At 49.0% G+C, this 13,228-nt stretch overlaps 1 protein-coding gene across 1 annotated transcript in view; it reads left to right on the top strand.

The window, feature by feature from the left end:
* The first annotated feature begins 745 nt into the window (after window positions 1–745).
* The window catches only part of RYR2 (ryanodine receptor 2), a 732,757-nt gene continuing 720,274 nt past the window's right edge, over window positions 746–13,228 (top strand). Inside the window, 1 exon segment of the mRNA XM_027588196.2 lies at window positions 746–926. Coding sequence (XP_027443997.2) covers window positions 879–926 — 48 coding nt within the window. The 5' untranslated portion in view covers window positions 746–878.

The raw sequence follows: 13,228 nt of genomic DNA, 5'->3' as shown, positions 1-13,228 counted from the left end.
TATACTTGCTGAAAGAATTTGTTAAAGTTCTGTGCACCGTGCACTTTGTATAGATGACCAGCGAAAAGCACGGTACACGGAGACTAGATACTGCAGAATTTTCTTGTTGGTCAGGAATAGAGGAAATCCAAGTTTAAAATACCCTGTGTTGGGTAACTTAATTTTAGATTACCCACTCCGTGCATCCGGGTGACAGATGATTCCTGCGTGCCATCCGAAGTGCTGCGGCACTTAGCTCCGAAGCCCCCTCCGGGAGGAAGGAACGCTGAGCCCTGGGTTTCGCCCAAGGTCGGAGGGGCTGGTGTAAGAGCCGCGGGGCTCCAGACCCGCGCAGGTGCACGGCTGTGCGCTCGTCGGTGCTCTAGGGCTCCGATACCCAGCGCAGCCAGTAAGCGGCGCTGGGCCTCGGGTTTGGCGGGCCCGAGCGGCGGGCTGCGGATTACCTGCAGCAGAGGGGAGCCGGCGAGCTCCTCCCCGCCCGCCGCCCCCACTCCCCGCCCCCACCGCGGCAGCAGCCCGGGCTCGGCGGGCTCGGCGCACTTGCTCGCGGGAGCCGGGGCCGAGCAGTCCGCCGCGGCAGGCAGGGAGCGCGGGGCCGGCGCGGCTGGGCTGCGGGGTCGCCCTCCTCCCGCACAGTGCGGCGCAGGGAGGCTCCCGCCTCGGCCGCCCCCGCCCGCGCCTCCTCCCCCAGCTCTGCAGGCGGGGACCGCCCGGCGCTCGCACCCGGCCGCCGCGGCCCCTTCCGCCCCCGGCTCCGGGCAGCGCAGCGGCAGCAGCGGCAGCAGCAGCAGCGGCAGGAGGCAGCGCGAGGGGCCGCCGCCACCGCCGCCGGGCTCCGCGGGGCTCGGGGGCCAGCCCCGGCGAGAAGGCGCGGAGCCATGGCCGATGGGGGCGAGGGCGAGGACGAGATCCAGTTCCTGCGAACTGTAAGCGGCGCGTATCCCGTGTTTCCCCCCGGGGACGGGGGCGCCGGCGCATCCACCGGCCGGGGCCCGGCGGAGCGACGGCGGCAGCGGGGGCGCGCGGGCGGGGCGGGGTGCCCCGGGGGCTCCAGAGGAGCCGTGTGGGGGCGACGGGAGGGAAGGGTGCGTGCCGGTGCGCGCGTGGGGGAAGCCGGGGCCGGAGCGCGGCGGGAGCGCTGCGAGCGGGCGGGAGGCGCGCAGCCTGGGTCCCGGGGCGCCTCGGAGCGGCGCCTCGGAGCCGCGGGAGTCAGGGAGGAGGGGGCCGTCCTGCCTGACCTGTGGCGGGGCTGGCGCCTTCCGGCTCGCCGCGGGGGAGGGTGCGGACCGGGTGGCCCGCGGGGCTCGGGGCCGGCGGGGACGCTGGCTGTCGCCGGGAATTCCGCCTCGGCGCGGTTTCTCTGGCTTGCGGGCTAGACCCGCGCGCTGTCGCGCAACCCGGGGACTCTCCTACTTGGCGTAGAGCGCGCCGCGGCCGGCTGGTCCCGGTGGGGGGGGGGAGGGGGTGCGGGACGCGGCCCCCGGAGCTCCCCCAAGTCCGGGTGCTGCGGAGGGGAGGGGGAGTCGCCCCGGTGGTGAGCGCGGTTCCCCGGCGCTGGGGCCGTGGTGCTTCGACCGCTTGCAGAACGTGGAAGGGATGGGAGACGGGAGAGAGAGAGAGAGAGAGAGAGAGAGAGAATGTGCGCGCGCGCGCGGGGGTGGCGGGGACATTGTGAACGTGTCGTTCTCGAAATGCTGGCTTATTGAATGCCTAGGGCAGCAAAGTGTGTGTGCGTGTATGTATGCGTGTGTATGTGTGTGTGTAAGGGCAGGGTGGCTGCCCGGAATTTCCACGCTGGGTGGCAGCAGGGAAAGGTTGGCTCCACACTAATACAATTTTTTCTCCTTAAGTACCTCTTGGCACTGCTCCTTCCTCTCGCTGATTTGTTCGAACGCTGCAGATACTTCCCAGGCTGAGGCATTGCTCACCTCAAAGCTGGGACTGGAGAGCCTCTTGGCAAAAGAAAATGCCGTAACTTCACTTTAAGAATAACTTAGTTAGCATTTGCAGCATCCTTTCCATCCTTTCCTGCACTTGTCTCGGAAAGATACTCCCTTCCAGGATTCCCCCACCCCCGCCCGAGGGACTGCAGCTTCTGCTGTCACTTCTTTCCTCAACAGTGCAAAAGAGATCACTTCCCCATTACCTCCATAGTTACGCAAATCATCGAGATGCTGAAATTTTGAAATATTAACCAGACAGTAACTTTTAGGTGTGAAAATAGTGTAGGTGATGTATCTGGGAGCTGAACAAGTGAAAGGGTAAATTTGTCGGAGAACATTGTAAGTGACCGTTTTTTTTTTTTTCCTTTTGCTCTTCTTATTGTTTTAAGGCGTTCATTTTCCCTTAATATTTAGGGTGGGGGCGGTAAGCCTCTGGAAAGGACAAAATCCAGGGTCTGCATAAGATGGAGAATGATCTGAAGGAATGGCTGCATGTTATGCACCATTACATATGCTGTTAGAAGTACTATTGGCCCAAAATCCGGCTCTGAAGAGCCTGTATGCTAAAACCTTGCTCATGGGGAATGTTTTAAGCCTACTAGTCATACAAGTTATTATTTTATTTAAGTGAAAAACTGTAAGGTTTTAAAAAAATAAGAGGCACATGGAAATATTTTTTCTCCAAACCACGAGATCTTTTTTGTTCAGATGGACAAAATATTTAGTTGCTGGGTAATTTTTAAATTCAGTTTTTTTCCTTCAAACTCTATAGGGTTAAAATCAGCTAGAAAATTTTGGAAGGCTTCAGGCACTCAAGGGCTTCCTGCAGGCTTAAATGTTAAGCCAAGCTGGTTGGAGGTGGTGTTATCAGAATACTTAATAGAGACGGGGGTAATGTGCTTGCTGATGGGGTTCTGCACATATAAAGTAATGTTAACTCTGCGCCACTCAACAGTGCCTGTCAGCCTGAGCAACACCTTTGATAAGTGGGTCCTGTGTAGAGATCTGGCAGTCCTAGGCTGGGATTTTTCTTTTAATAAAACATCCGTAGGTTGTGCTGATGATAAATGACCTTGAAAGAGGTGGCACAGTGGAGCAGGGGAATTTTTTTTTTTTTTTTTTTTGGTGTAGTTTAACATCTAAAAAGAAAACATGTCTTTTCCTCTAAGTTTTACAATTTCATATGGAAATCCTTTACCAGCTCCTCTGCCTTCTGCCCTGGCTCCTTTCCATTTTATTCTCTTAACCTGAGTATGTGAATGGCTCAGAAATGGTAAATGGAGTTAGTAACGGAGAGAATGTCATTCTTATAGTAAATTCATCTCTTTTTTATTTTTTCTGGGGCATTTCTTTGTAGTGTGCAATCTTGCCATCTTGTCATTAGGTTTTTTCTTTCTCTTTCTTTCTTTCTTTTCTCTCTTTCTTTCAAGCTAATGATCCAGGGAGTATTAACAATTTATATATTGGATAAAATAGTTAGGAATTACGGACAAAACTATTGTGTTTAAAAAAAAAGAAAACAGTCATTAGGAGTCCTAATTAAGGACTAGTGAAGCTGACTGATCGTTTCCTGTACCTGATTAGAGCACCTTAAGTATTATCTTGTATTTTTATTCAAGCACTGTAGCTCATTGACGCATCCTTGGCATCCTTCTGTCCATGAAGCTTTTCTCTTCTTTTTCTAGAAGAGGTTTGTGATCACTGTTAAGGGAACCAGAGGTGAAATCTTTAATGAACTGTGTCCATGAGTTATGGCCACTGCTGTGAATTAATTCCTCATCTGTGAAGGGGAGTTTTGTCACTGGTTAGTCTGTGCCAGGCCCTCTCCCATCTCTTTTCCATTATGCGATTGGGAGTTTGCTAACATTCCTTTCAAGTGCTTACGTAGATGGAAGATCAGCTTTGATTCAGTGGCTGCCCCACTAGCTGGAAGCATGCCCATTCTGATGTGTTTATCTTTGAGAGAAATTGAGAATGTGGACGCGTAAACTCTGGATGTGCTGGAACAGAATCCAGTCATAAAATGAGCCCTCAGCCCGTAATGGATTTATTCACTGTCATATCCCGACATGCCCGTGATTTGGAATGTGTGGTTTATTTTATTGTAAAATTTTCATTAACTTCCTTGTGTGTCAGTGAGCTGTAATTTGGTATTTAAAACCATGGATCTTCGTAGTGATGCCCCTCTCTCTTTTTCAAGCAATGTTACAAAATTTTAGAGGGGGAATCCTTGACTTGGAGAAAATCCATGATGTAAAATGACCTTGGTCAAGGGTTGATTTTTCCAAGTACTTCACCTTTCTTTCATTTGCATAGACAAGTTGAGTGACCCTCGGTATACACCGTGGCATCTACTTTTGTACTTAGGCATAGACTGAGATTGAAAACTGATTTGGGGCTGCAAAAATTACTCCGATGGGAATGCGCGAGCTCTCCTCCCGCCTTCCTTTGCAGAATGAACACTGTGGATTTCTTCACAGTGCGTGTCCATCTTGTGGATAATGATAAGAAGCATTTTAGAAAGTACTCAGCAATTAATAGTAAGAATCATAAAGTATAAGCACCAGTGCCCGACGGTGTAATAGAGATTGGGCTGGAATGTTTAGCCCCGTTTGGAGAGGTACAGGAAGGTTAACGGCACAGAGTCAGGGACTCAACAGTGCAGAACTAAGACTAAAACTCAGATCTTAGGCTTGTGTCCTTTCCAGCAGAGAAGGGCTGCTTATCTGCAGTTCAAGTCTGTTTTAGCTTTGCAGCAAACAGGATACCCAGTCGCTTTTGTCAGCTGTAGGAATGTCGCAGAGTACAAAGAAAAAGACTCTGAGTGAGCGGTGGGAATTTGCACCTTTTTCCTCCCTTGATAATGAAGGCATGAGGAGCTTTAGATAGATATGCACTGTGGTTTCTTTTTTTTTTTTTTAAGGATCTGCTGGAAAGCACACCCAGGCTTGCATAATTGGACTTTTTTTTTTTTTTTTTTTACTCAAAAATTGGTGTGTACACATTCCCAGGAAGGGCAGACTCTGAAACAATTAGGGCACTAATTTACTTGACATTCAGTCTTATTTGTACTTGGGCTTCAGATAAGTGTTTTTATAAAGGCTGAATTCACTGAGAAAAGATTGCAACTTCTGGGGACCGTGCTCCTGTAGATACAGCCCTTGGGGAGAGTGAGAGGCACTGAAGCACACATTGGTCTCCTGAAACTGTGACATTTTGGACATTTTGTTAATTCAGAGAAACATTTGTCGAACACCTTCTGTATGCACGGTGTGACATTCGGTGTGAAGGAAGCATCCAAAATAAGGAGAGATGTGGTTTGCAATTATAATCGCAAAGAAAAGATTTAGGGGCTGGCATGGAACAATCAGGAGGAAAAAAACACATGCAAAAAATTCTAGGATATTAGGGTAGGAGGAGACCTTTAGAAAACATCACCCGGTCTACCTCTGCCCCTGCCCTCCCCCCCATTTTGCAGGTAAGGAAGCTAAGATGCTTTGGCCCAGTGTCATCCTCCAAATCAGGGGCTCTCTTGGTCACGCTGCTATAACAGTACCGTAGACTCGGTGGCTTCAACAGCAAACATTTATTTTGTCACCGTTCTAGAGGTCGGGGTATCCAAGATCAGGGTGCTGGCAGGTGCAACGTATGACCTCTTCCTGGCTTGCACATGGTCATCTTGTTATATCCTCATATGGCTGAGAGAGAAAAATCATCTCTTCTGTGTTTCTTCTTCTAAGGGCGTGAATTCCATTCATAAGGGTCCCAGCCTCCTGACCTGCTGACCTCCTACAGGACCCACATCCTACTAGCTTCCCACTGGGAGTTAGCAGTTTGGTGTACGTATGACTTTTAGGGGGATGCAGACGTTCAGTGGCATGGAGTAACACAGAAGGTGTGAAAATCTCTGAAGAATGTCAGAAAGGTCATTTACAGAACACCACACTTCCTTACAGAGCAGCTTTAAACCCTACAGAGCACTGTTCTTCCTTACAGAGCAGCTTTAAACCCACTGTCCCATTCTATCCTTCTCTTCCTCTTCCCAGAGTTCACTGTCCAAATCTGGCCCCGCCTTTCTAGCCACTGACAAGGAAGCTTCTTTCCTTCTCTAAAGTTGCAGGTTCTCTAGACCCCAGTGCTTGCCCCCTGGTCCAGGACGGGACTCTCGTACACATTTTCCATCCTTTCTTTGCCTCCCTCATCACTGTTCCTTCTGGTGGATCTTGAAGCACAGTCATTTCTTTTCTTTCTTTCTTTCTTTTTTTTTTTTCGGTCATTTCTCCCACCTCACAATGTCTGGGTTTGACCCCCCCGCCTCATATTGCTGCTCAGCTCTTCCCAATATGGTCTCCACCCACTACTTGTCTCTTCCCCTGCTTGTAATTGCTATCTAGCTTCTTTTACCCGTCAGAACCACTCTGCTGGATGTTTCCAGTAACCTCCTCCATGCCAAATAGAAATGCTCCCCTCCACCCCTGTTCCTTTAGAACGCCTCACAGTCTGCTAACTTCACCCTCCCTCTGGAAGCTCCTCTGTTTGCCTTTGGACACACGGCACATTTGGAGTCATTATACATTTCAGTTCATGCTTTTTGGGGCTCTTTTTCCTTCTTGAACTCCAAGTCTGTGATTATCCCCAAAGATTCTCTCCCATTTCCTGTTCTGTCTCTTCTGCCTTCATGATCTTATCTGTGCCACAAAGTCTGGGTTCCTGGGAGTAAGAGTTTGAAAAGACTTAACAATAACCTCATCCAACTCTGAGAGCCAGAGAAATTATAGGAACTTTCTCAAGGTCATTCCTTCCTGTAGGAGACTCCCCCCCCCCAAGATCTGAGAGTCCTCAGCCCCTTATTTCCAGCTCTTGTGGCCTCTGTTTTGACTCCCCTCCCACCTCTGGATATACCATCCTGAGCTCATGTGTATTCGGTCCCCTGAGTGGCTCTTCTTCCTGGTGGCTCTGTTGGCCAATGTCGCTGCCATTTTAAGTTCTGGCTCCGAAACACCAGTGTGGTCCTAACCTTCAGACGACCTGGGTCTGAGGCCTTTCTCCACCAACACCTAGCTTAGGTACCTGGGAAAAATTTAAGAAATTTTTCTCACACCATAAAGATCATATTAAGCATCTTAGAGGGATTTTTAAAGATCACGTGATAGGATTCTTGGGAAAACCTATTGCAGTGCCTGGCTTATGGTAGGCGCCGCATGCAGTGGTTGAGCTCTTTTCTCCTCCCCTCGTATCTCATTTGACATCATCCCCTGTGGTGTTTTCCTTGGCATCTAGCTCAGATTTAGATTTCTCTCATATCCCAATACTTGTTCTGACCTTCATCGGCCCTCCGCCCCCACCAGCCGTTAGCAGCCCACCTTGAAGTCTCCTGCGATCTGAATCCTCCTGAAACCCTGTGTTCATGCCACCCCTGCCCAGTTCCAGATTCCTGTCACATCCAGTGTAACTGCTCTGCTTGGCTCATGACCCTTCATGATCTGACTTTTGACCCCTTACATGTTCCCCATCCTGCTGGAGCTTTTGGATTGCTCCAGCCAGTTCTGACTTTACCTTTCTTGGACCATCTCTTGAGTGTCCCAGTTCCACACATTTTACCATTTATTCGTGGCCCTAATTTTGGTCCCCTGGTGCTCTGTGGGAGGGTTGCAACTGTTTTGGTGAGTGGCGGAGGTGGGGGGGCGGGCATTCATTTCCCATGATGCTTAGCACGGCGTTCCCTACAAGGACAGGTTTGAGAGGAATCGTATAGCAATGGATGGTCAGGACAAGAGAGGAGTTCCACCCTCTCTCCTCCCCCGATTAAATGGGCAAATCACGTGAATGTGTTCAAGTGCAGAAAGAAGGAATCTGTGATGAGGGGAGTAGGCAAACAGTGGGGGCGGGAGAGTGTTAGTAAGATCCCTCCTAGAGGCAGAAGAGTAGGAGGGTAGGCAGTTAGGTTTTGAGAGGAGGCGAGAGGAGGTGTGTGGGTGAGACAGGCATGATGGTCGGCTTGGTCGGCTGTGGGAGGGCTGCAGGGGCTCCTGGGCCAGGTGGGGAGGGCATCTGGCGCCAGGCGTGGGAGGAGCATTTGAGAGAGGGAAGTTACGGAGACAGGTGACCTAAGGAGCGAGAATAAATGAAGACTTAAGTAGGTCTGAGTGATGGAGGCTGCTCAAGAGAGACCCCGGGGGACCCTGTCAGGATTTGTATTTCAAGTGAGAAGTTTCTAGATGGTGAAATGACTTCCAGGGCACTGCAGGGGCATCAAGTGGAGCAGCTTCATTCACTTATTTTCATCTCTGTTAATCACGGGAAGAACATTGGAAGATGAGGGGTTGTGGAACTTTGGGGTTGGAGGTGTCCTATAAAAATTCTTCTGGGGAAGATCAAACAGAGACTTAGCTCTGAGGGGCCCTCTGAGGTTGTTTCTTGTTGCCGTGTTGATTTCCTGGGGTCAGCCAAACTCAAATCATTTACAAGGAGGGCTATAATAAAACCACCAACTGTGCCCTTGTGCTGGAAATGCGTACTTTCAGTGATTTGGGGATCCCTGGAAATTCTCATCCTGGTAGATCACAGGGTTGGTCAGTCACTGAACTCCTAATGAACTTTTTTGCTCATCTCCTCTACTGCCTCAGCTTCGAAGGGCTTCTCTGGCTTGCTGGTACTTGGGTTGTGAACAAGTGGCCCGTATTTCTGGGGTTTCCTAAAACATGACAGTTGACCTCAAAGCCCAGATGGAAGGTGTATTTCCTGGTTCCTGTGGCCCAGCAGAAGTTCTATAGTGATGTTTTTTTTGCAGTGAAACAGAAATTGGAAAGTTTTCCCTGCCACTAACTTGGAGTGTCCAGGGCACCTGCCTGTCATTGCCTCCGTGCTCCCTAACCAAGCAGGGTTCTTGCCAGAGTAAGGGACCGAGAGAGCCAGAGCCATTGGCTGCCCAGGTGAGACCTCCTCTAGGTGGCTGTGCACAGTGACCAACTGATGATGATGAGTATTTGCCAACTTACTGGAAGAAAACCTTAATCTATCTGGGGAGCTATGCAGATGCAGGGCAAAGTGACCAAAACAGCAGAACGTGCTGTAGGAACTCGCAGGGCGATGGGGCCTTGCTGGCCTGAGGAGGGCCGAGGTAGGAGTTACCCAGGGGGTGCTTTGAGCACACGCTCGTTCACGAGGACACACACTTCTTAATGTGCACGGGGGAAATTTGCGTGTGATTGGTGAGTGAGGGACACAGGTTCATACACCCCCATCAACACAGCCAGAGTCACAACTCATTGTGGCCAATTTATTTTGTCCACTACAGCAAGCACTTTTTTTTCCCCTTACAAAAGTTTAAGATTTAATCAAAAACTAATGATGTAATGTATGGTGATTAACATAACAATAAAAAATATTAAAAAAAAGTTTAAGATTTAAAAAACTTTGCACACTCATTCCACTTCTAATGAAACTTTAAAATATTTTATTTCCCTCTGAATTTAGAATCTGACTCCTAATGTTCACGTGATCCCATGAATTTCATTCGTATTTTAATACATAACCAGAGATACAAAGTAAAAGATATGTTTTTGGAGGACAAAAAAAAAAGACAAGAAAACAAAAATTACAGGAAAAATCAAATCCCTGAGTGTTGAAGGAGTTGGGACCTTGTTAAAGTCGGTCACACTGACTTTCTAGCCATTAAAAGTTGTGCTCACTTGTTTTCCACAGTGGGTTTCTGGTTATCACACTAAAAGGAATTACGATTTAACTTCTTTGAGATTTCACTGGAGTTTGTATTTGTTTCACGTTCAAAGAAATTTTCATTAAGAAATTTTGGTCTCTCACACACACAAAACACATTCTCCTGAGAGAAAGATAGCACTCCATATTTCTTTTCCTTCCCTCCTTCCTTCCTTCCTTCCTTCCTTCCTTCCCTCCTTCCTTCCCTCCTTCCTTCCTTCCTTCCCTCCTTCCTTCCCTCCTTCCTTCCTTCCTTCCTTCCTTCCTTCCCTCCTTCCTTCCTTCCTTCCCTCCTTCCTTCCCTCCTTCCTTCCTTCCTTCCTTCCTTCCTTCCTTCCTTCCTTCCTTCCCTCCTTCCTTCCTTCCTTCCCTCCTTCCCTCCTTCCTTCCTTCCTTCCCTCCTTCCTTCCCTCCTTCCTTCCTTCCTTCCTTCCTTCCTTCCCTCCTTCCTTCCTTCCTTCCTTCCCTCTTTCCTTCCTTTCCTTCCTTCCTTCCTTCCTTCCTTCCTTCCTTCCTTCCTTCCCTCCTTCCTTCCTTCCTTCCCTCTTTCCTTCCTTCCTTCCCTCTCTTCCTTCCTTTCCTTCCTTCCCTCCTTCCTTCCTTCCTTCCTTCCTTCCTTCCCTCCTTCCTTCCTTCCTTCCCTCCTTCCTTCCCTCCTTCCTTCCTTCCTTCCTTCCTTCCTTCCTTCCTTCCCTCCTTCCTTCCTTCCTTCCCTCCTTCCCTCCTTCCTTCCTTCCTTCCTTCCTTCCTTCCCTCCTTCCTTCCCTCCTTCCTTCCTTCCTTCCTTCCTTCCTTCCCTCCTTCCTTCCCTCCTTCCTTCCCTCCTTCCTTCCTTCCTTCCTTCCTTCCTTCCTTCCTTCCTTCCTTCCCTCCTTCCTTCCTTCCTTCCTTCCTTCCTTCCTTCCTTCCTTCCTTCCTTCCTTCCTTCCTTCCCTCCTTCCTTCCCTCCTTCCCTCCCTCCCTCCCTCCTTCCCTCCCTCTCTTCCTTCCTTCCTTCCTTCATTCCTTCATCCAAATTTTGACCCTAAAGTGAAATTCAATTAGATTAGTTCATGGGTGGCAAGGAGATGTTGGTCTCTGGTGCTGCTTCTAGTACTTTGAAGCTCTTGTTTCTGTTTTTTGAAGGGAGTAAGAGACAGGGTCCGTGGGGGTGCTGGCTGTGAGAGATGCCATTTTGATGGTGTCAGGGCCAGAGACACACCAGCACTATCCCACATGTCTTTTTGAGGTTGTCTGGGGAAATTCTTAGATACCCGAACAGTTCTAGAGGCTGACAGAAATCATCTGAAGTATGGTGGCAGCCCTGAAGGGGTAACCTTCTCTCTGGGGTGGTAGGGGGGCCGAAGCTATTTTATATAGTTACCCACCTATACTGTTGGTGACTTTATTTCTGGCAGGTTCATTTTTTATTATTATGTTCAGTTAGCCAGCGTACAGTACATCATTAGTTTTTGATGTACTGTTCAACGATTCATTAGTTTCATCTAACACCTAGTGCTCATCACCACCCGTACCCATCACCCTGTTACCCCCTCCCCCACCCCCCCCTTCCCTTTTGTAACCCCCAGTTTGTTTCCTGGAGTCCAGAGTCTCTCATGACTTGTCTCCCTCTCTGATTTCTTCCCATTCAGTTTCCCCTCCATTTCCCTGATGTCCTCTGTGCTATTCCTTGTTCCACATAGGAGTGAAACCGTAGGATAATTGTCTTTCTCTGCTTATTTCCCTTAGCATAATCCCCTCCAGTTCCATCCATGTCGATGCAAATGGTGGGTATTCATCCTTTCTGATGGCTGAGTCATATTCCATTGTATATATGGACCACATCTTCTTTATCCATTCATCTGTTGAAGGGCTTCTCGGCTCCTTCCACACTTTGGCTGTTGTGGACATTGCTGCTATGAACACTGGGGTGCATGTGCCCCTTCTTTTCACTACGTCTGTATCTTTGAGGTAAATACCCAGTGGTGCAATTGCTGGGTCATAGGGTAGCTCTATTTTCAACTGTTTGAGGAGCCTCCATACTGTTTTCCAGAGTGGCTGCACCAGCTTGCCTTCCCACCAACAGTGTAGGAGGGTTCCCCTTTCTCCACATCCTCGCCAACATTTGTTGTTTCCTGACTTGTTAATTTTCGGCAGGTTCACTTATATGCCCTTTCTAGAATGTCTGCTGTAAGTATCTTACATGTATTCTCTCATGAAATCCTTACAAAAGTCCCTCAGAAGCAGGGACGAAGAAAGTCAGTCACCTGTCCCCTGTTGGCAGGTCCAGGCCAGGGGCTGTAGAACCCATACACTCAAAGACTCTCTGGGGTCCCTTTCTGCTGTAGATTAATGTGTTTTCACACAGGAGGGAAGCTTGATGCCATGCTTTTCTCTGTGGGAACGTACTTTATAATATCGAGTGTGAATTTCTTAAACTGCCCAGCGCCTCACAGGATCCGTGCCACATGACAGGCTCTCATTAAATGTTTGTGGAATTGAATGGGACGGATTCGGGGAGCCAATACTTTGATAATAAATACAGAATAGAGTAATTGTATGCACAGTTGACTAGGTTATCCTAATTCAGGATGCACACATTGGGAACTATGTTTGTTCATGGCGTAATACCAGGTATGTGGGAGCTACTTGGGAAGAAGACAGTCCTGTACGGCTGAGGTGTCAGAACAGCGGAGCCTTGTACACGTCAGCTCGGGAGCAGTCAGCTCATGGTCCCGGAGGCCTGTGGTCTATGTAAATTCAGAGAGGACAAAAGGTGAAGAGATGGGGACCGTGGCCGTAATGGGGGAGGGGGCCTCCAAGACTCCACCTCCGTGAGGTGTGGGCTAAGCGGCCATAAAAACAGATGAGATTTTACATAAGATGTGAAAATAACCTAAAAGGCCGCATCTAGAATGTAGGACAACACTTAAGATGGGAATTCAAACTTAAAGAAAATGCCGCAAGAGATCTCTGAAAACGCCCCCCAAATTCCACTTGTAGAGTTTCTGAAAACGTTGATTCATTGTACCTTTGGAACAAGTTGAAATTTGGGGGGATAAGCTAAGGGGTGAAAATACACATCAAAGTGCCTTTTGGGGTTATTTATTTTTAAAGATTTTACTTATTTATTTGAGAGAGAGAACAAGTGAGAGGGAGAGGGAGAAGCAGGCTCCCCGCTGAGCTGGGAGCCCGATGCGGGACTCAATCCCAGGACCCTGGGATCACGACCTGAGCCGAAGGCAGACGCTTAACCGACTGAGCCACCCAGGCGCCCCTCAAAGTGCCCTTTTGAAAAAGGAAAGACAGTATTTTAAAGAATTGTGCTTCAGGGACATGTATAGTTAGGAGCCTATAGAGCAGAACATAATTTTTCTTCTTTTAGAGAAGAGCAGCCTATTGAAGGATGAGGGAGGCACTTGAAAAATTCAGCAGATACGCGCACACACGGACACATTCATGCACACATACGCACGTACACATTTACTGGGTTTAAGCCTCGGTGCCATTTTGCTGCCTTCCTTATTCTCTTTTAGAATATCCCTCCCACCTCCTCCGGTCCCGGACACATCTGACATGATTTGTCTTCA

The sequence above is a fragment of the Zalophus californianus genome, chromosome 15 (genome assembly GCF_009762305.2).
Source record: "Zalophus californianus isolate mZalCal1 chromosome 15, mZalCal1.pri.v2, whole genome shotgun sequence".
In the NCBI taxonomy this organism is placed as follows: domain Eukaryota; kingdom Metazoa; phylum Chordata; class Mammalia; order Carnivora; family Otariidae; genus Zalophus; species Zalophus californianus.
Note: the sequence above shows the minus strand (reverse complement) of the source record. Positions and strands in the feature narration are given on the sequence as shown.